Source organism: Cyprinodon tularosa, unplaced genomic scaffold (assembly GCF_016077235.1).
Source record: "Cyprinodon tularosa strain WSP-4 unplaced genomic scaffold, ASM1607723v1 ctg1152, whole genome shotgun sequence".
NCBI classification, from domain to species: domain Eukaryota; kingdom Metazoa; phylum Chordata; class Actinopteri; order Cyprinodontiformes; family Cyprinodontidae; genus Cyprinodon; species Cyprinodon tularosa.
Genome location: NW_024037951.1, coordinates 28,575 through 52,318, shown reverse-complemented (window position 1 = coordinate 52,318; position 23,744 = coordinate 28,575). Strand labels below are relative to the sequence as shown.

Below are 23,744 nucleotides of genomic sequence, written 5' to 3'. Positions count from 1 at the left end.
TTATCTAAGTTTGAAATGCGTTAACTATTTTTGCTGCATTATTGTCGAAGTGAATGTATTTAGTAGTTTTGATTAAAACTTTGGTTGAGGATCTGCTTTATTTTTGATTTAGAACAAACATACAAAAGAACGTCTAGCCATGACGCTGCTGCTGTTTATGAAATGTGAAGGTCTTTCAAAGCAGTAATTTAATATCAGGTACAATGCCAGGTCCTGCTTCAATGATTAATTCTGTTAATTATTTTTGCAAACATCTGCCCACAGCATCACCTTGAATTATCCGTGTGCCTGCCAGAATACATCCAGTTCACACCATGGCTTTAACTGGGTATTCATAGAGTATTGGCTCATGCAGAGCAGCTCATCATTTGGCATGATGCATATAGCAGTAAGCTGTCCACACTCCTAAGATTTAGCTCTGTACTTTCTAATGTGAGTAAAGGTAACTTTCAAGGCATATAACTGCTATCCTGTAATTCTGTAACATAGGGTCTGAGCTCATGCTCTGGTGGAGAACAGTGAAAACTGCATTGTCCACCTGATTTTGGTGATTTAAGATTAGGACATTTACCACTTACTTATAAGCCAAGTTAAAATTAAATTACTTTAAGCTAGTTTGCTTCATTTTCATAATTCCGTAAACTGTTTCCACAGCTTCTGTAAAATATCATCCACTCTATTTATTTTAATAGATTCCTGTTTTATACAGTAAAATGACAAATGTATAATATGATATTCTATAATTGATAATTATTATGAATCTTTCAGGTCAGTTTTGATCTTTTTTCTTAGCATAGAATAAAAACCTTTATGCAGTGCATTGCAAGTGTAATTATTACATTGGATCTTAATCTGTATTTCAATCCTTTTGGATTTTATTTGATCAACACAAATCAGACAATTACAAAGTTCAAGTAAATAACTGTGTTTTTAAAAATATTAATCTTTTTTTTTAATGTTTTGTTTTCCATTTTAAGACTAACAAACTATACATTTAAATACTTGATAAACTAGAAAAATAATAACAGTAAATTATATATGATACATAGACTTGACACAAACCATAACTTATTAAAACAATGTACACACAATGAAGGCTTGTCTTAATATCTAAGATTATACAAGTATGAGTAATGACAAATAATGCATTCAATAAATATAAATAAATGCATACAAATAGATTAAAGTTTTATTTAGGGGTCTATTTTATGAGACCCAGATAACTTATCAGGACGTTGTTACGGAAGAGGATTAGGGCCAATGAAAAAAGAAAAAGTTAACTGATTTTTAAATTTTATTTCAGTTTAGTATGGGAAAAAAGTCAGAATTCTGACTTTCCAATGGCCCTAATCCTCCTCCTATGTTCTAGATATCTTGGTCCCAAAATTTAACACCACACATAACAGGCCTTTAACCACTACACAGATTTTCAGATTTGTTGAAAAAGTCAGAATTCTGACTTTTTTTTTAGAATTCCGACTTTAATCATTCTGAGATTAAAGTCGGAATTCTGAGAAAAAAGTCAGAATTCTGAGATTAAAGTCAGAATTCTGAGAAAAAAAAGTGAGAATTCTGACTTCAATCTCAGAATATCTGTCTTTTTTCCCATGTTAAACTGAAATAAAATAAAAAAATTAGTTACCTTTTTCCTTTTTTTTCCAATGGCACTAATCCTCCTCCTATGTTCTAGATATCTTGGTCCCAAGATTTAACACCACACATAACAGGCCTTTAACCACTACACAGATTTTCAGATTTGTTGATTATGGTATACTCCTTTGTGAAGTACGATAACCTGAAAATCTTAGCAAAGCCACTATTTGCTGAAATCAAGAACTTTTATATATTCTAATTATTGATTCAGAAAAGTTTTTATAATCTTTTTTAACAACCTACTCTGTTGCAAGCCCAAATAACAAATTTTAATTCTCAAATTGCAGAAGGTATTTAAGCAGTTGTTCCTTCCTTGCTATGCTTATTCAGACTCCAAAGGTGACAAACTTTTAATTATGCAAGATAAAAACCAGTTCGTTCCAGGTGAATCCATTCACAGTGTAGTTTTCAAAATTACCCAGCAGGTGGAGAAATTTGAAATGTCTTTGGGGTCTTTCAGCCCCCACCCCTGTCCATCCTCTGTCTCCAGCTTGCTCCTGAAGTGAGAGGTCCTTACATAAACTTCATTCCACTCCACAGAAGGAGAACACATGTTGGAAACCCGGCAGAAGGAGAACAGAGAAAGTAGACAAACAGGACTTTGGAGTGGACTTATTTTCTAATTCTGGACTACATTTTCCTATGAAGCTCTGTTCTTTTGTTTGCAACTTCAGAACTGTAGTGTATGGGTTTGGATGTAGGCATGGCTGCATCCTTTGGTTTAGGCTCTCCTATCCTGACTTTTGTCTTTTCCCATTACCTGTACCTCCATTGCTGGGTTTGGGCAGCAATGGACACTTGCTATGATGAGAACGGAGTCCCTAGCCGTTGCATGCCCAAGTTTGAGAACATTGCCTTCAATCGCACTGTGGTGGCATCAAATGTATGTGGTTCCCCGCCTGAGGATTACTGCATGCAAACTGGCTCAACCCGTTTGTGTCACCACTGTGACGCATCAGACCTTGAGCTGAACCACAATGCCAGCCTTCTGACGGACTTTAACAGGAATGAGGAGCCCACCTGGTGGCAAAGTCAGTCCATGTACTATGGCATCCAGTACCCCAATTCTATCAACCTTACCCTCCAACTTGGTAAGAGCAACAGCAAGATCTGCTTTCTGCTTGACATCTATTTTTTTTAATTCACTCTTAGAATGAGAGTGGCTTCAACACAAAGTGCTTGACAGATTACATTTGTTTTCCATGAAAGATAATCTAAGCGAAAAAAAAAAAAAAAAAACATAATTTATACTTGACATTTCATTAACTTTTCACTTTCTTTGCAACTAACATAAGGCATCAGTTTGGGTACTGCAACCCCATGGGGGAAGGAGAGGGGGTTGTCAATTTGAAACAGATGTTCTGAACAACATACAATTTGCCTGATTAAGTCTAGACTCATCTGTATAAAGCCAAATTTGGTCCAGACATGGGTTAAATTTAAAATGCACATTAACAATGAAGTATTCTGCAGAATTCATGCAGATTTATAAGGATATACAGCTGCAACAGAGATAATAAAACAAGAACAGTGTGATGCCCCTCAGGCTGGCCTTTTCATTCAGACCATATGTCAAAGTAAGCGGTGGTGTTAGAGTAAACTAAAGGATAAGATTAGAACTTTTGGGTGAAAGCTGAGCAAATGTAGAGCCTTAAAGACATGTATTATTTGCCTTTTCCTAAAATACTACAACATATTATAAAATTACAAGTACTTTTATGGTAGAAATCATATGTAATAAGGAAAGCACAAACAAAAAACAAGAGTTCCCCCTCAAGCCTGTCCGACATGTATTTGCATAAATAGAAGTAATATATTCATTATTGAAAGGGGACAAACTAATGTTAGTCACCCTTTGAAAAAGAGATTCAGAATTTAAAAGTTCATAATTTGAGGGGGAAAAAAAATCTTTTTTATCCCTGTCTTTTTTTTTTTCAGAGTAAGGTCACTTTTATTTCAATTTATGCAAATGTAACACCATTTTAGGGAATTTCCTTGCATTATATTAAAACTGTTTTATTAAAAGCAATCAAATCTGGGTCAAATATGTCCTAATCTACCCCCTAATTAATTTTAGAGTGCCTTTTAAAATGATTCAAACCCCTTTAACTTTTTCATAGATATATATGTATAAAAATTTTTTGTTCCTATTTAAGTAGATTTGAAGCCATCGTTTAAAACTAAATGCAAATGATTGAGGAGTGGGTGTAAAAATATGGATGGTTTTCATAATTTGCCACAGATATCTGAAGAGTCTTATGCACATTTGCATTAAACTGTTTAGTCTCTAACATCACTAAATAAAAATAATAAATTCGCCTAACTGGCAAATAGCATGCAACTGTTTGTAATCTATTTTTAGTAAAACACAGCTGTTCAGTAAATGATCCATACATTTGTATAAGAGCAAAGTTTTGAGTGAGCAAACAGCATCATAAATAACAAACAAAAAACAGACCAGGGAAAAAGATGAGAGGCGCGTTTAAACAATAATCTAACGTCTATGCATTGCAAAAATTTGTGTATTGTCCAAACAAGGGTAATGGTACAATTCTAGATAACCTTAGATTTATTTACGGTACCTACATAAACAGAAAGATGGAGCAATTAAAATTTTTATTGGAAAATAATGAAATAAAGCCATGAGAGCTCTAAATTCATAGCTAAGGTAGGTGGATTTTGACAAGTTTATTGCTCTGCCCAGTGAAAATCAGACGTTTTGGAAGAAAGGCAAGAAAAAAAGTAATTGTTTAAGGAATGCATTAAGAAGAGTAATCTGAAGCTTGTGTCACGTTAGAGAACAATTGAACATTTTAAAGGCTGAGTCTAAATAAGTCATTTAAAATGCTTAGAAGGGGATAAAACTATTGAACATAACCCTAAGCACTCAGTCTGCATTGTCATTATCCTCAGTAGGAGCAGAAAAGCTAATCAGAATAAATGGCATAGTGAGTGAAGCAGGTCCATAACAAAAAAAACTGTTAGAGGCTTTACCTGAGTTGAACTTCCCTAAATTTGTTTACAGCTTTTTTGGAAATCTTTTCAAACCATGAATGGCGATTTATAAAAAAAAAAAAAAAAGTCCTGCCTGGAACTTCTCCCTTAATTACTTCTACGTTCCCAAACCAGCGGCACATATATGAAAAACACGAGGCTGACACTCAATATTATAGTTTTTATCAAAGTGGTTGAAGTTTTTACTTTTGATATTTACCTAGGCCTCCTTTCCAGAAGCAGAGCTTGAAAGCAGTGGGTTGGTCCTGCTGAAGGACAGTCAAGCGAATAAGCAGACTGAGAGAAACAATATGAGTAAACATACCTACACATTGGCCTTCTGTTGGCGGAGTAATCAATAGAGGTCAGGATTGGCATTTCGCCCACTGGCAGCTGCTTCGTGGTGAAGATGCTTGTGTCAAATTAACCTGCAGAACTAACCAGAGATGTCACTGGGATTGATGGAAGGTTGTAGAGCATTCAGGAACGCTTTGTGCTTCTTTCTTTAGAAGACTCTTGCTGTGCCCGTCTTGTTATTCAGAGTATTATGATTCTTATGACGTAATGGGTCAGTGTTATTTAAAACTCTTTATTATGATTTGGTGTTCAGGAAGAATAATCATAGTTAAACTGTTTCAGTGAAAAACTAGAAAACCATAAAACATCCTGTTGTTCGATATATATGCAAACATATGTATAGCCAACATCAACTTTGACCAAAGAAAATACATATTTATCTTTTAAATGTAACAAAACAGTTTTTAATTATTTAAAAATTGGTACTAGCCTCGTGAGACCCTCCTGATCTCGCAAGCTTTCAAGGTTTCACTCGCAGATCAGTCTGGAGTGATCTGCAACGTCCAATCAGCATTGGCTTTGAGGCGGGTTGAGGTGTGACGCAACGAGAAGCGTGACAGTTCAGTCTAAAGAACATGGCGGCTTCAGCCGATGAAACTAGCGTTAGCGTGGCTATCAAGCAAGTTTTATCGGAATTACAGAGTATTTCTTCACTGAAAGAGGAGCAAAACACTGCTCTGGAGGCTTTTCTCAGAGGAAAAGATGTTTTTGCTCTTCTCCCGACTGGTTTCGGCAAGAGTAGCCTGGCTTGTGGTTGTGTTTTTGTCGTCGCTCTGTTAGTACGTCGTATGCTTAGTTGATCTGATTGGTTTATTTGGCCCAATCTATCACCAACATAGGCCAATCAGCTAACCAGTATTTTCGCCCCTTCCCAAAATTACTTCAGCGGAAGGTTTCCAGATGAATATGCGGAGCAAATCCATCTGCCGGAGTCAGGTTAAATTGGTACACCCCAACATTAATTTTCACTTAAGATATTCTATCAGTATCTTTATGTATATTTGTTTGTCTTTTTATATGTTTTTTTTTTTTGAATGGTAGGCATGAACGGAACAAATACGACCAACATTTTGTTCTAGGTATGCTGAATTTTAAGTGTTCATCAGACTGACAGCCAAGGGGGAAAAAAAAAAAAAGCTGGGAAGAAATTCTCTGTGGGTAGTTTTTCTAGGTAATGTCTGAAGTGCGATTTTTAGGTTTATAGTTTTGCTCAGTATATTAAATATTATATAGAGAGAAATTCAGCTCTGATGATACTCTCTCTGTACATCTGCAGATTAATTGCTTAGTATTGACCTGTCCTGTTTTGCGAGTAAACCAAACTACAGAGTGAGGGAGATGCAAAAAAACAAGAAAGCATAATGGCATTTAACATGATAGCCATCAGTTCCTGAGGAGGGTTGTATTTTTTGAATACAATTCTTTTGTGAATAGTTTCTTCCTTAAAAAGAGAGGGTCATTGAAAAAGCAAGTGATCCATATCAGACAAAGCGTTTTAAGTATTGTGGCAGTGGTGGATAATCCATGTCCAGAATATAAAACCCTGTACCGACTATTTGCATTTCCAGCTTCACAACAGACTGGTGGCCAGTCGCCCCTTTAAAAGACTAGGATAAAGGAAATATTTAGATGACCAGATTTAATCTTTTGATCCACATGCAGAATCAACAGGTTAGAAATAAGGAATTGGTTTTATTTTCAAAGAAATAAACAATAGATATATCTTGGTCCCTCAGGAGAATGGAAAGGGTTCCGCGATCAGTGGCGTCTAGAATGAGAGTGAAGTTAAAGGTGACTAGAAACAATTGATCAGGGATGAAATGAAAGAGAGTTTACTTTAGAATAATTCAGAATGAGGAGTGAAGATGTCCAGGGGACATGTGTGGGGAAAGGTTGATGGTTAATCCTCAGATTAGTGTGAGGTGGGTGGTCATACAGAGAACCAGGGGTCTGATGGGGCCTGGTGGGAAATGAACGGCAGAGGGGGGCAGGCAGGTAACTTGCTTTTCAATCCACAGGAGGAGAAACAGTGGAAATGATTCTTCTTGGAAATCCAATGATAAAAAACCTAGAGGCAGCGAACAGAAGGACTAAACGACTTCTCTCAGTCAACAGCTAGTGATAGGTAACAACAAGAGAAGGCCAGAGAGACAACAGGTAAACTTTAATCAACCAGCGCTGAGTGAAGGCTCTGCCGCTCTGTTAATCCAGGCACTCCGATTAGACTGATGAGCTCCACCTGTGTAGGCAGCCCAATTTCTCCTCCAAGATCCTCACTGTAAAAAATGTATTACTCTCAGTCACACACACACCAACATGGGAACCCTGACAAAACTGGCCATGATCTTTACTATCTGGACCCAGATTGTCCACCTCTGGGAATCTGGGCAGTCTGAGAGGTTCCATATAGTTTCCAACACACCAGTGGACCAGGCAATCCACCTCTTGTCTGTATTCAGATCCGTCCCCGTCATGGATTAGACTGATGGTAGTGGGGTTATCTTCAAACTTACATTTCACTGATTGGTCTACTGAAGTGTAGTCATTTGTGTTCAGAGAGAAGAGGATTGGAGGGTCAACACACACCAGTGTTCATGGTTATTGCATGTAAGAAGAGGCTTCATAAAATTAATGGGTATTGCAAATTTTTATTGCTAAGTTGCTTATTGACTGACAGGTCAAGGCTGGCACTGTGACTCTAAATAGAAGTACACTAAGGATCCAGGTACTGTTACTGATCCTGGATGGTCAAGGTGGTGCAGGATGAAGTATATCCCAGGTGCATCTTTTGGCTACCTGTTAGCATGCAGGGGTCCAGCAGGGGGTCTATGATCTTCTCTCTCTCTATTAACAGTCTTTCAAAGAGAAAACAGGTTTAAATGGGAGGCAACAAGACTTCTATTCAGTTATTTTGAAACGTTTCAACACCTATGAGGAATTCATGTCAATTCTGAGAGCTGACAAAATTTAAAAAAGAGTCCTGGATAGGTAGTTTTCAGAGCAACTAAGTGTTACTGTAGTCAACTTGCCTCCAATTTATGCATGTTTTGTGGTTGCCATAACCCCGATGCCTGAGAATTTGCAAGGCAGTCTCTTAAAGGTTTTTATTACCACAGACTTCCCAATCTGATCGACAAGGATTGTTCGCACGGTGGAGGGGTGAGCTCCTGCAGGCAGTGATGCATTTTACTGCCTTAGAAACTATGGTGGTTTTTTGGGTTTTTTGCTTTGACAATGTCTTTTCTTCTCACTGTAGGTTTGCTTAGCTGCCTTGATCTCCTTGATGAGTTTCTGCTTGTTCAGGTCTTGTTCCTGACTGCTTTAAATCCTTAACCATGAAATAATCGACGGAAAATTCTACGTTTTCAAAATTAGAATTTTCATTGAACTTTCTGAGAAACTAAATAAAAAAATAATTTAACTTTGTTTAAATAAAATGTTCACATTTCTTTGGCTCAATTTTGTTTCAAGAACAAAAACATTACACTGATGTTGCTGAGGTCTCAAAAACTCATGTATCAAATGTGGAACATTTGGCTTTAAAGGATCAAGTCTCTGGTCTTACACAGCCTGGTTTAAGGTAGTTATATATGTTCCAAACTATTATTCTGCATACACATATCCTCACAAAAACTGATTAAAGTGACATTTTTAACATTCCTGTCAGGGGAAAAGCATTAGAAAACATTCCAGCCTTGGCAGTTTAACTGTGCATGTAACATCTGATCATGCTAAAATGTATGGCCATGCAATCAAAATTTAAATTTTACTGGAGATCAGCACAGAGGAAACCTGAACTCTCTAAGAAAAATATGACAATGTAAACAAACATAAGGACAAACAGTTATTTTTCTTTAGGGAAGATTATTCTTAAAGGATTCAGTAAAATTATTGACTCGTTTAAAGAAAAAAAAAAAAGAATACAGCATCCCAGAAAAAACAAGAAAAATGAACAAGCCAACAGAAAAAAAAGGACTCATATCAGCAGCAAAGCGTAAAGCTAGAAGTGTCATAGTTCGGGGAGATGCAGCTGCAGCTAATGCAACCTGGCCAGCTCACTACCATAGAATCCACTGTGAGTTCCTGTATAAGAGTGGGTTTTCTTAACATGTAAAACCAAGTGTATATATCTTACTTACTAAGGGATAGAATGTATTAACTTATTTACATCAGCTATATCACCTGAAACATGTGTACAGAATCAGAACAAGATCATGGCTAGTAGGAAACTTTAGCAGAGTTTAGGATTTTAAAACATCTCTTGACCTTTCGAGCAATAAAATTATAGCAGATTGATAAACTGGTTTAGGAAGTAAGTGCAGAATTCAGAAAAAGGCCAAGTGACTTCCCTGGAAGAATTAGCCGTGTTGAGCAGAACACTCTTAAGAATAATCTTCCTTTCAATCTTAGCCAAGTTTAGGAGCTCATTTTGCCTATACTCGAGGAGGGAGAGTCAAGAGAGGTGGACACTGCACCAACAGATCAAAACGTAGCTACATTTATTCAATGTAAATGCACCATTCTGGGCTGCAATGCCATTCACTGCCCTGAAGGAAAAAATCAGGATAAACTGAGGTTTGTCAACTGGAAGACAAGATGGCTTTACTCAAAAATGAGAGGGCAGGATGTTTATTGGAATGAAACATAGGAAAAATACAACATGCTTGGACTTCAAATAGCACAGATTTTATCAAGTTAAATGGATCCCCAGAGGAACCAAAAGTTATTTCCATCAAAAATGTAGAAGGGCCAGGCAGATAATAATAGCTACACTAATAAGAACTCTTGCACTGGGCATACAAGGAGGGTTCAATCAGCACACTAACATATAAATGAACATAACTGGCATATCTAAACCACAGTGCATGAATGCAGACACATGATTTAGGGATCCTATCATTATTTTAATGTACTCAACATGAGAGTATGGATTTGGATATGACCTTGTGCTGATACAATCTTTTTTTACCAATCAAACCAGCCTTTATTACATTTGCAAACAATATGAGCAGAATTTATGCTAAAGGACACTTACAATTATTCACCTTTTAGCATTAATCTACATGCTAATTTTAATATCACTTTAAGGAATATCTTTAAAAGTTTTAAACCCATTTATTTTAATATATGGGTTTAATATATACAATATCTGAAAACTAGATGTCAACAAACAAAGGAAATCAATCAAAGAAAAATAAATGAATATGAGTTCAAGAACACCAAAAGAAAACAAAGGAGGAATTGGGATAAAATTCAATGCAGTTTAAAGGAATAGTACACCCAAAACATGATTAGCCTTCATTTTCTACTCACCCCCATGCTGAACAACACTCTGGAGTACTTTTTTGATATCTCAAATGCATCTGGAGATCTGGGAGGCTTCTTGCTGTCTGCTGACATTCAAATAATGGAGGTCTATGGTGACCGAGACATTAAAAGGTCCATAAAAGTCTACAAAAAACGTGTCAATATTCCTCCATACTGCTCGTCCAATGTATTCCAATTTTCCTGAGTGGGTAGCATCCAGAATTTACTCGAAACGAAGTCATTTAGAATGTTTTTAGAGCATAAACAGTAGTGTATAGGATTTCCTGAAAGCGCGCACATGCGCGCTCACGACGCTACGGAAGCCGGCAGACCAAACCAGCGCATTCAGCTCGGCAAAGAACTCATGCTCTTCCTCAACACTGAAGTCCTCAGACATTTTTCTTTCGTTGTTTCTTTCTTTGCACAGGTAAACAGCACATTTCTTCTTCTACGCTTGCATTATTGGCAGAGCAGACGCTGAATGCGCACTTTCATCTGGTTTGGTCTGCCGGCTTCCGTAGCGTCATGAGCGCGCATGTGCGCGCTTTCAGGAAATCCTATACACTACTGTTTATGCTCTAAAAACATTCTAAATGACTTTGTTTCGAGTAAATTCTGGATGCTACCCACTCAGGACACTTGGAATACATTGGACGAGCAGTATGGAGGAATATTGACACGTTTTTTGTGGACTTTTATGGACCTTTCTGTCTCGGTCACCATAGACCTCCATTATTTGAATGTCAGCAGACAGCAAGAAGCCTCCCAGATCTCCAGATCTCCAGATGCATTTGAGATATCAAAAAAGTACTCCAGAGTGTTGTTCAGCATGGGGGTGAGTAGAAAATGAAGGCTAATCATGTTTTGGGTGTACTATTCCTTTAATAATACATTATTATAACTTAATAAATAGAATGTTTAGTAAAAAATAGACTTTGTTCAGCCTGTAATGTACAGAACACATTCTCTATCTAACAATTTATATACAACATATAATTTTACTGGTATAGTTATGTTTAAGTTAAATAGTTTGAAACATTATGATTCTAATATGTAGCAAAAAATGTATTAAAATAAGAATTGATTGCCAGAAGATATTCGGAAAATATTTTCATTTCTAGTTAGAAGTTTATCTTTAAGGGAGAAGATTTAAATACGAATCATCCTCATTGCCATGCACTTGACCAAGACGTCTTGCCTGGTCAACAAGGCCAACAATGACCATATGGACTCCCCTTTTAAGAGGCATAGCCCAGTATCGGGTGTTGCAGGCTAGCAAAGATCTCAATAACTCTCCATTACTAAGGGGCGGACCTGTTCTTCTGGTTTAATTTGCTTTTTTTCTAAGACATAACATTTAAGTTTTAATAAATTTTGGTAACAGTAGGAATATAAACCTTGAGTGAAAGGCAAATTAACTGTAGTTTGCAGTGACCCACAGGAACAACAGCTTCCAGGCTGAGGGGGCATATGTGGGACACAGGGTGCTCATACCATACCCAGCCCCCTTACCAAGCGCCCCGGTATGGGTCAACCCTGCAACTTGCATAGGCAAAAGGTGGAGGAGCCCCTATCCAACCAGGCATGCTTCAACAACCCACAGTGGGAAGGATTCAGAAGAACCAGGGGTGAAGAGCACTGTGCCATCCCACCTGGCTGACAGCACAAGGGAGATACGAGAATGGGAAACCTACTGGAGCCCAAAGGCTTAAGCCCATCCAGGCTTGAACATCATGAGATCAATAGGATGCTGGGCTCTTTTGCCTTCACAGCTATCTCATGAGTTTCCTAAATATCATTTGGCCAATCAGGCACATTAACACTACTGTCACTAAACCAGCCAAGTCCTACTGGAAATATCAGCATAACCATAATGCTTTCCTGTGCAAGGAAGTCTGTGCACTAAAAAAATATTAGAAAAACACCAGTAAATTACATACAAACCAAAATTATCAGTGACTTCTGGAGTTCAAGCAACATGGAATCTCTCCTTTTTTCATCAAAGCTCTGATACAGTACCTTATTTTTCAGGTAAATTGAAATATTTACTTTCACCTGAGTAGAGGCATTCGGACTATTGAGCAACAATGTAATTTTTCTATCCTTAGCCATGGTAATTAGGACATTTCTAGACTTGGCTCAGTTCTCAGGACTGTCATTACATAGGGAATGCTACAATATTAGCTCATGTATAGCCTACAGAGCCAGACAGGAACTATTTGCACATACTAGTATTAGTCTTATTCTGCCTGTTTTCCTTCTGTTCTCATCTTTCGGGATTTGGTCTCAAGGGCCGTAGTCTCAGCAGATACAACTAGATTTCTCCCTTCCTAGAGATCACCTCCAACTTATGTAGGTGACATCTTTCAGAATGTCCTAGGCGGTCCACCAGGTCTCTTTCTCCTTGATCTTACCTGGAACACCTAATGAGGAAGTGGTCTAAAGGACATGTGAAACAGATGCATGAGTCGCCTCAGTTGACTTCTATTGATGTGGAGGAGCATTGGCTCTATTCTGATCCTAAGGGAGTGCTCTGCCACCCAATGTAGGAAGCACAGTTTAATAGCTTGTATCTGATTTGAAACACAAGCTTTTAGATGTTTTAGTTAATTAGCTGAATAGGATTTGGTACCCTCCACCAGTGGTGAGATTTTCACAATATTCGAGTTTTCTGTGACACCATTTTTTTTATTATTATTCTTTTTGGGGCATATTCATCCAAATTTGAAAAAAAAGAATGGAAATATTCAACTCTCTATGCTGTGTATCTATTGATATAAAAATTTTAATTTTAGATATCATTGGCAAAATATATTGATCTTTTTATACTATTTCTTTAATCGTTAAAGCAGTACTTGTAATAAACTAAATCTTAACTATGTAAATACAAAAAGTAAACTTAAAAAAATATACAGTAAAGATCTATATGTTTATAAATGTTTGTATTTTATTGTTATAAGAAACAATTTTTAAATATTTTATATTTTACTGCAAATGCAAAGCAGAAAGTGGAAGGAAAATGGAAAGTGTAGAGTTAATACTTTGTAGAGCAATTAAACCAGCAAGTCTTCTGAGAAATTGTTTTCATTATCTTGTGCCTCTAAAGACAGAAATGTTCAGCCTGTCTTCATTGGAAATTTGCTCAAGCTTTGTCCAACTGGATAGAGAGAATGTATGAACACAGACCTTTAAATCTGTTTTTCATTGTATATGGGTTCCGGACTTTAACTAGGCCTTTATCACATATGGATATGCATTGTTCTAATCTATTGTAGTTCAGTCAAACAGTTGCTCTTTAAACAAAACAAAAGGGTTATAGAATCTGAAAATGTTAGCACTCCATCCACCAAGGAACCCTTATGTGAAGCTGTTTCTCCTCCTCGTCTGGAGAGTTTGTTTTTCTTCAAACAATCCCAACACCCACATGTCTGCCTCTGATAGACTAAATTGACCTTTAGCTCCCTTCAAATATGTGTTCCACTAAACTCACAGCTTTAAAGTTTCCATCTTTAATTGATTCTGGTTTAGTTCTCAGAACATACAATGTAACCGCATATCTCAGAGTGTGTGGCATCCTTTTGTAGTCCATCTGGGCTGCTGGTGGGGGGTGCCGTCGACATTACTGTTTTCTTTTGCCTATCCAAACAAAATAAAATCTCTGTGAGGGGAATACATGCAAATGTTGGGATGATAAACACACCAGCAGGATGCAGGGACACATGCAGCAGACAGGTCAGTGTGGGTCTGTGACGGGACAGAGAGAGCGGGAAAAGGGGGGGGCAGGATTAGGACAGCTTCAGGGGGAGTAAACAAAACATAAGGAGGAAGAAGGATTGGATGGGGGAAACGGAAAATTCAGCTTTGCTGGTAAGGACCTGGAATGAGTTTTTTATTTTTTTTTTCCCACACAGACTTGTTGAAAAAAAGAGACCCACACAAGCACACATTCTCAGTTCACATGAATGTCTACAGCTGGTTCTTATTTTGCAGCGTCAACATCCTGTCTTTGATTGAGAGCAACGATAGAAGTCTGCCACAGTGGTCATGGTTCTTTCAGTCGGATCATGGGCTCTCATTTGTAATTGTCTATAAAGTTTTTTTTTTTTATCTATATGTTTTGTATTCCTATGGAACTTTGCAATTTGGCATGAGTACTGTAGATAAATACATCCATCCACTTGTTTGGTTGAAGTAAACTCTCAGCTAAAACGATAAACAGACTTCAGATAGTGTACAAAACTTAAAACAAGTTTAGTCTGAGTCTGGCTAGACAAGAGCAGCTGTGTTTAATGTTGTTGACTCATAACAGGTCAAACAGGGGAGCAATTAAGCAACCTATTAAACATGTTCTTTTAATATTAAAACGTTCCTACTCTACCTCAGCTTTAAAGTACTTGTGAGATTCTTTTATTATTATAAAGTCAAATACATGTATGGAAAACTAACACTGATAAAATACAGTTGAATATAAATATCACGCCTCTGAAATGTGGAACTGTTGAGAAATAGGGTTAAAATCCAAAGCACTTCCCGGCTACTATATTGCAATTTCCTTGTGCTTTTATGACATGAAAAGAGAACATCAGCACACAACCTGCGTGCTTCTACAGCGGCTGACAACACAGACAGCTGTGAAGAAGCAGATGTTTCCAAAGAAATATTTCAGTCACAATCAGGGAGCGACGAAGCAAACTCAGAAGAAAAATGTCAGCTGTCTTTAGATGGCAGAGCACAAGTTTAGGGAGCAGAACAGTACATTTTTGGAGCCCGTAGCAGAGCCACCACTACAACAGCAGTAAAAATAAAATAATACACAAAGGTGAAGCTGAGCAGTGTGCAGGAAGAGCAGCAGACACAGATGAAAAAACTACCTTATTTGCAATTTATTTCAACCTGAGAATCTGTAACTTCAGTATGCTTTATGCATGTACATTTCAGACTTATTTTTGTATCAATTTAATCAAATATAAAACATAGTTTTTTTATATAGTTGTTATCGTTAAAGCATATCCCCATCCTAAATCATTTATATCTACATGCTATGCTAATACCATATAATAGCATGCATCAGGGAGAATTTATGTGATATGGTTTGGTATTTTTAGGTATAAAATAAATGAGATCTCAGCAGGTGGTGCTTTGGAACCAAATTCTTATTTTCATCATACTTATTTAAGGTTTTTCATTACTAATTTTTTGGACAAGAATGTATTCTGACGTGCCGAGCCTTATGCTGTCTGACAACAGCCTTTTCTTTGGCAAGCTTTTCCCCTTAGATGTACTGAGAGAGATCAAAATAGTATCTACCTTTAAGTTGCTACTTCTTCTCTAAAATATAAGACCCTCTGACATAACTTCTCCAGTAAATTGAAACATTTCTTTTTACTAGGCAGTTACATGAAATATCATTAGAACACAACAGACTTCTCGATCAGACCGACCCAGCTGTCCATCTTTTTTTTTTACAGCTTCCAGGCAGTGCTTATCATTTTTACTCCTGGAGCAAACTGATGTGGTGTTGCAGTATTCCTGCAACCAAGCAGCAATGCACTGTTTTGGTGTTTTGATATTCGTACAAAGAATAATCCCTTTCATTGTCACTTCTGGTCAACTTTGGACCATCAAATTTAAAAGAAAAAATATTTGGGCACAAATGGCTTTTGTGACGCCTTTAATCACAATGGAAGTTCAAAGTTCATTTTTTTCTTTTGATGGAAAAGTATGTCAGATGCAATTTTAAGGTCCCCACTATTCAGTGGTATTTGGGGTTTTTCATATCTTTTATCCCTGAAGAAATCATATTGAGAGATTTAGTATCACCTCACACAAGGTTTTTCTTCCAGCGTGTCTTTTTATGTCAATGCTAAACCTCCACAGTACATCAAACCGCAGTCTTTATTACAATACCAATGTGCAAAATATCACATTTGTAAAGGGCTGTTTGTTTATACCTGGTAGGAATGTGTTTATCAAACATTATGCATTCACTCTGAGTGCTATTACAGTACTATGGTGACCTTTTAGATTGGCTATGTTTGCTCTTGATGCCTTAGGGCCATGAAGTTGATGTCATTTTCTTAGTAGCTGAGACAATAGAGCTCACAAATAGTTTTGGGGAAATAGTGATGATGAAAGAGAAAAGTTGAGCAAAGAAACCTGTAGAGTGGAAAAGAATAGAATAGAATACCCATTTATTGTCCCAAAATGGGTAAATTATAGTGTTTAGAATGATTGTAGAAAAAATTGTCACACAAATGTGGACACGTGTATAAGAATAACGTAATAGTGAAGAGTTAAAAAATAAACAATAAAATACTGTACTGTAAAGTGTTATAACAATATAAAAAACTATGCACCTGGAGAATAAATATCCAATATACAGCTGTGGACATTTTTACAGTAATGGATATTTGAAAATAGCAGCAACATCAGAGATGTGCAAAATGACAGCAGCATGTTATTTAACTGACTAAGGTAGAAACTGCAAAATCAGCATGAATGTAACGATTTATTGAGGTTGTTGGAAACAGTGGTGGTTATAGAGTTGTTGGAAATATAAATTAACATTAGCATCATATTATTTAGCAAAATCATTGCAGCCGCATCTTTCCAGATGAGGTGCTACTCTTATCAGTATTATTTTCATGAAATTCAATTAACTCTTCTATTCAGCTTTTTTTTTTAACTTTTTTTTTAATACTGTTACACTGTCACCAGTATAGAGCAACAAAATTAACTCTCTGCAATTAACCCATCCCCTTGAGGAGCAGTGGGCTACCATTGTGCAGCACCTGGGTACAAGTGTGGGGTTAAGGGTCTTGCTCAGGGACCCAGAGAGTAAGTCTGTGGGAGTGGGGCTTGAACTCAGAACCTCTGAATTCCAAGCACAATTCCCTAACCACTCTCCTCAAAAAGGGGTGTATATTAGCCGACAACTTAATATGTTTATTAAAGTTGATTGTTTTATGATTTAAAGACTTCCTACTGAAGGCAGGCATTGTGTAAACTCAATAAAATACGACTAAAAGTCTAACAGTCTCTCTTGTAGTAAAATAGTATTGCAGTCCATTGGTTAGGGAAACGAGTTTATGTTTTTCTCTGCTCAGAGTATAAGCCCATAAGTATATAGTATAAGAGCATAAGTATAACAATAATATTACTTATTATCATTACTATTATTATTGCAGAGGGCTTTATAGTACATTCAGATGGGACATGGTGTCTGCGGAGAGTGCCGTGGATTCACATAGAATTCCTATGCAAACCATGCAAGGAAGGGAAGCAGCCAGCGGTGAATCCCACGCGGTGAGGGCGTATTTGACTCTGCTCTCACATCATGCAACTAGATATAAATGATGTTGTCAAACAGCAGAACCGCATGGAGTGATAGTCGTAGAATAATTGTTCATCATCCTCCCTTACCTTCAGCACAGACCCAGGTTTTTTTTTCCAGATCAGTAGGGTGTCAGCTTCACGCATCTGAAGCTCCTCCAATTTGATGATGCATTCCAGGATGTAAACACTGTGCATCTGAATTAGAGAGCGGTAAACTCCCCATGGGGGAGATGACCGAGGACACGGTATTCGGTCTGAACGCACCATTACACAGCACTTTTGAAGCTGTAGAATACGTCTTATTGCTGCTATCTGATACAAGTTTTCTAGAGAAGTGACCCTGTTCAGCACACAAGCAAGCTGTCTTGGAATGGCAACATTTATATTTGTTGTAGTGGAGGCATGCTATTTATATCTACATGCTATGCAAATACCATATAATAGCATGCATCAGGGAGAATTTATGTGATATGGTTTGGTATTTTTAGGTATAAAATAAATGAGATCTCAGCAGGTGGTGCTTTGGAACCAAATTCTTATTTTCATCATACTTATTTAAGGTTTTTCATTACTAATTTTTTGGACAAGAATGTATTCTGACGTGCCGAGCCTTATGCTGTCTGACAACAGCCTTTTCTTTGGCAAGCTTTTCCCCTTAGATGTACTGAGAGAGATGAAAATAGTATCTAACTTTAAGTTGCTACTTCTTCTCTAAAATATAAGACCCTCTGACATAACTTCTCCAGTAAATTGAAACATTTCTTTTTACTAGGCAGTTACATGAAATATCATTAGAACACAACAGACTTACATACGTCTTATTGCTGCTATCTGATACAAGTTTTCTAGAGAAGTGACCCTGTTCAGCACACAAGCAAGCTGTCTTGGAATGGCAACATTTATATTTGTTGTAGTGGAGGCATGCTATTGTGAATGGTTTTAGTAGTTTTGGTCTCAATATTTGGCTGTCAGATTTATGGTATGCCAGAATAAGAGTTGGACCCCAAAGCTTCCCTATCCCAACTCAAATGCTCAATCTTACACCTACACCATGGACCCTCTTTCTTTTGTGTATCTGTGTTCTCAACCAAATTATTTACAGCTGACAGCACAGTTAGGACCATGTTCTTTGATTTCTCCAGTGCATCTAACATGATTCAGTCTGATTTAGTCTGTCAAAAACTGCAGAAAACTCAAGTGAAGGTCTCAATAATCACCTACATCAAAAATTACCTTACAGGAATCCGATTGTCAAGTTTCTAGGCAGTTAGTAAGCAGCACAAGAGCACCACAGAGGACAGTACTGTACACCTCTGACTTCATTTACAAGACACAGCTCGTCATAATCAGAAATGGATGACTCGGATGACTCTGCAGTATTTCAATGTATCATATAGTACAAAAGGCTAAGTACAGGGATCTAGTGAACCGCTTTGTGGCATGGTATGGAACCGATTACATCTGATCCTGAATGTCAACAACACAAGAGAGATGATTGTAGATTTAAGAAACAAATCAAATGCTATTAGCAATCATCGCAAGAGAAGAAGTGAAGGTGGTGTAAAAGAAATACACTATATTGCCAAAAGTATTTGCTCACCCATCCAAATTATTGGAATCAGGTGTTCCAATCACTTCCATGGCCACAGGTGTATAAATTCAAGCACCTAGGCATGCAGACTGTTTTTACAAACATTTGTGAAAGAATGGGTCGCTCTCAGGAGCTCAGTGAATTCCAGCGTGGAACTGTGATAGGATGCCACCTGTGCAACAAATCCAGTCGTGAAATTTCCTCGCTCCTAAATATTCCACAGTCAACTGTCAGCTGTATTATAAGAAAATGGAAGTGTTTGGGAACGACAGCAACTCAGCCACGAAGTGGTAGGCCACGTAAACTGACGGAGCGGGGTCAGCGGATGCTGACGCGCATAGTGCGAAGAGGTCGCCAACTTTCTGCAGAGTCAATCACTACAGACCTCCAAACTTCATGTGGCCTTCAGATTAGCTCAAGAACAGTGCGCAGAGAGCTTCATGGAATGGGTTTCCATGGTCGAGCAGCTGCATCCAAGCCATACATCACCAAGTGCAATGCAAAGCGTCGGATGCGGTGGTGTAAAGCACGCCGCCACTGGACTCTAGAGCAGTGGAGACGCGTTCTCTGGAGTGACGAATCGCGCTTCTCCATCTGGCAATCTGATGGACGGGTCTGGGTTTGGCGGTTGCCAGGAGAACGGTACTTGTCTGACTGCATTGTGCCAAGTGTAAAGTTTGGTGGAGGGGGGATTATGGTGTGAGGTTGTTTTTCAGGAGCTGGGCTTGGCCCCTTAGTTCCAGTGAAAGGAACTCTGAATGCTTCAGCATACCAAGACATTTTGGACAATTCCATGCTCCCAACTTTGTGGGAACAGTTTGGAGCTGGCCCCTTCCTCTTCCAACATGACTGTGCACCAGTGCACAAAGCAAGGTCCATAAAGACATGGATGACAGAGTCTGGTGTGGATGAACTTGACTGGCCTGCACAGAGTCCTGACCTCAACCCGATAGAACACCTTTGGGATGAATTAGAGCGGAGACTGAGAGCCAGGCCTTCTCGTCCAACATCAGTGTGCGACCTCACAAATGCGCTTCTGGAAGAATGGTCAAAAATTCCCATAAACACACTCCTAAACCTTGTGGACAGCCTTCCCAGAAGAGTTGAAGCTGTTCTAGCTGCAAAGGGTGGACCGACGTCATATTGAACCCTATGGATTAGGAACGGGATGTCACTTAAGCTCATATGTGAGTCAAGGCAGGTGAGCAAATACTTTTGGCAATATAGTGTACCTCAGTGTTCACTTGGACAACATAATTGACCTTAGAATCAACTGTGAGGTCAATCAAAATGCTTAAGGTCTTAAGTCTGTTGTGAAGAGAGTAATCTTTTTTGCCATCATCCGCTGGACTAACATATTAAAGCAAATGACTTAAAGAAGCTCAACAAGATGATCAAGAAGGTTGTCACTGTGCTGGGAACTCATGTAAAATCTAGACTTAAATTCACAAATAAGAATTCTTCATAAAGTGGAACCATATGGACAACGGTGAGCATCCTCTTCAGAAGAAACAACTCTAGTGTGATCAGTCAACGGCTTCATAAGATTCAATGTTAGACAGACTACAGGAGATCATTCCTGCTTACAGGTATAAGCATATACAACAAGTTATTGAAAATAAAAACCAAAACATAAGTTACTAAAACAGTGAATCTCCCTTTGGTATCAATGAAGTATCATAGTTTTATACAGTACAGGTACACTTACTGATGGCTAAATTTAAAATAGGATGATCACAAGCATGAACCATTAATCATCAACCACAGATACATGCTTATATCCTTTACAATTAGTATGTTTGTGGCATGCAGGAGATGCAGCACATATTTCATCTTCTGTGTCTTTTTTTTTTTTTTTTTGCCTCAGCAGAGATGAGTTCACCTCATGCGGGGAATAAATGAAAGCTAAATGATCTTAAGGCTTCAAGTTGAAAGATACCATTAAAGCTTTCTGGAAAGACAACACAGGAGTGTGCCAAGTTCTCACTTGGCAGAGTAAAGCAACAGATGTCATTACGGCTGCACCAGTGGACGGCATCCCCACATTAGTGTGCTGAGCGGGTGCGGCTTAGTATCTAATGATGTAGATGAAAACACCCAGGAGTGCTCCAAAGGAGCCTGTTAAGAGAGTTTTTGCAAGTTATCCCTCTGCCTGGGCTCAATATGATTTCTGTTTGTATCTGCCCAGTTAATCCTCTTATTTCTGAGTTGGGTTTTTTTCATATTCTGGATGTTTTACTTCTTAAAGGAATAGTACACCCAAAACATGATTAGCCTTCATTTCCTACTCACCCCCATGCTGAACAACACTCTGGAGTACTTTTTTGATATCTCAAATGCATCTGGAGATCTGGGAGGCTTCTTGCTGTCTGCTGACATTCAAATAATGGAGGTCTACGGTGCCCGAGACAGAAAGGTCCATAAAAGTCCACAAAAAACGTGTCAATATTCCTCCATACTGCTCGTCCAATGTATTCCAAGTGTCCTGAGTGGGTAGCATCCAGAATTTACTCGAAACGAAGTCATTTAGAATGTTTTTAGAGCATAAACAGTAGTGTATAGTATTTCCTGAAAGCGCGCGCCAGCGCGTTCAGGACGCTACGGAAGCCGGCAGACCAAACCAGATGAAAGTGCGCATTCAGCATCTGCTCTGCCGATAATGCAAGCGTAGAAGAAGAAATGTGCTGTTTACCTGTGCAAAGAAAGAAACAACGAAAGAAAAATGTCTGAGGACTTCAGTTTTGAGGAAGAGCATGAGTTCTTTGCCGAGCTGAATGCGCTGGTTTGGTCTGCCGCCAAAGTGCGCCTTATAGTCGTGAAAATACGGTAATCAAATGTTCTTCAGACTGGTCCTCTCTATTAGATCAACTCAGCTTTGATGAGAAACTTTTATTTCCTTCCTTTTCTCTTATTACCTGGCTTTATTTATGGTGTTTATACTGAAACAGTATTAAGGATGTATCGATACAACCTTTTCACTTCTTATAATATGCCAACAATACAGGTTTGATTATTGACCGTTACCAATATTGACCCGACGCATCAGCATACATCATACCTGCTTTTATTACTCATTTTGTATCATGGAATGAAGCAAGGGTTTGATTAAGTAATAACACTTAGGAGTAGGAATGAAAACAACTGATCCATTTATTTACAGTCAATAGTTTACAGAAACTTTAAATGTAAATGTTCCTTGCTTCCTCATACATATATATATATATATATATATATATATATATATATATATATATATATATATATATATATATATATATATATTCAGATTATTATTATTACTTTTTTTTTTTTGCTGATATCAGACTGATTTCAAATAACGACTATGGATTGGGATATTTCTGAACACTATACTGCTGTATAAAGTCTTGAACTTTCATAAATTATGTAACATCCTGTATGCACACACAATAACTTATATCTAATAAAGCATGTTTTAATGCATGTCTTTTTTGTTTTGTTTTGTTAATTTGGCCTTAGACTGTCATAGTTATAATTAACACAGCCTTGCAAAATAAACACAATCTACCAAATTAAAGGGAGATAATTCCATTCAGAAATACTTTATCAAGCAAACGGATATTAAATGCTCTGCTAACTCATACCTTTTTTGTTTGTTTGTTTGTTTGTTTGTTTTTTTATTGAGTTGTCGTAGATGTTGATAGCTGTAGACAGGAAGAAAGCCTCTGACTGAAAACACTTTGTTGTTGTTTAAAAATCTTCTGAAGAAGATGGTTACTATTGTCCATTATCTTCTACTTTGTTAAGAATTCATCTTTGTGAAATCATCTCCAAGTTTTAGAGGAGTTCTTAAAACAGAGCATGCCTTCAACACACACAAAAAAAATTCTATTAGTGTTATTTTGCTTATTTATTTTTTTTTTTTCCACAGGCAAAGCTTTTGAGATAACATACATCCGGTTAAAGTTCTACACCAGTCGGCCAGAGAGCTTCGCCATTTACAAACGCACGGAGAAGGATGGGCCTTGGTTACCTTATCAGTATTACAGTGCTTCATGTGAGAAGACATACAGAAGGTTCACCAAAGGCTACATTCGCCCTGGAGATGATGAAAGGACTGCGTTATGTACAGATGAATTCAGTGATATTTCCCCTCTCACTGGAGGAAATGTGGCTTTTTCTACCCTGGAAGGCCGGCCCAGTGCCTACAACTTTGACCAAAGCCTGGCACTTCAGGTAAGCAGACATTTTGCCAGATGTTTAAAAAAGAAGCAACTGATGTTTATTTACAGTGCATGCAAAGTAATAACATTTTTCATCACTGTGTTATTTTAAATCAGACTAATGTTTTCCAGTTTCAGGTCATACAGGATTACCTAAGTTGTTTTTTTTCTTTTTTATTAGCTTAACATAATGAGAGAGACAAACTAAAACTGTGACATTTTTGAAAATTCTTTTTATATTCATTTCTTTTATAATTAGTAGAACCATTTTACAGAAAAAAGACATAAATAGTGTGACTGTATCA

At 37.6% G+C, this 23,744-nt stretch overlaps 1 protein-coding gene across 1 annotated transcript; it reads left to right on the top strand.

Annotated features, from left to right (window-relative positions):
- Nucleotides 1-2,151: 2,151 nt before the first annotated feature.
- LOC119797259 (laminin subunit gamma-1-like) lies at nucleotides 2,152-23,452 on the top strand (the record flags this gene model as incomplete). Its single annotated transcript, XM_038306262.1, has 2 exons — nucleotides 2,152-2,744; nucleotides 23,148-23,452. Coding segments are annotated over exons 1-2 (711 nt in total), but the record flags the coding sequence as incomplete, so codon positions are not given.
- Nucleotides 23,453-23,744: the final 292 nt, after the last annotated feature.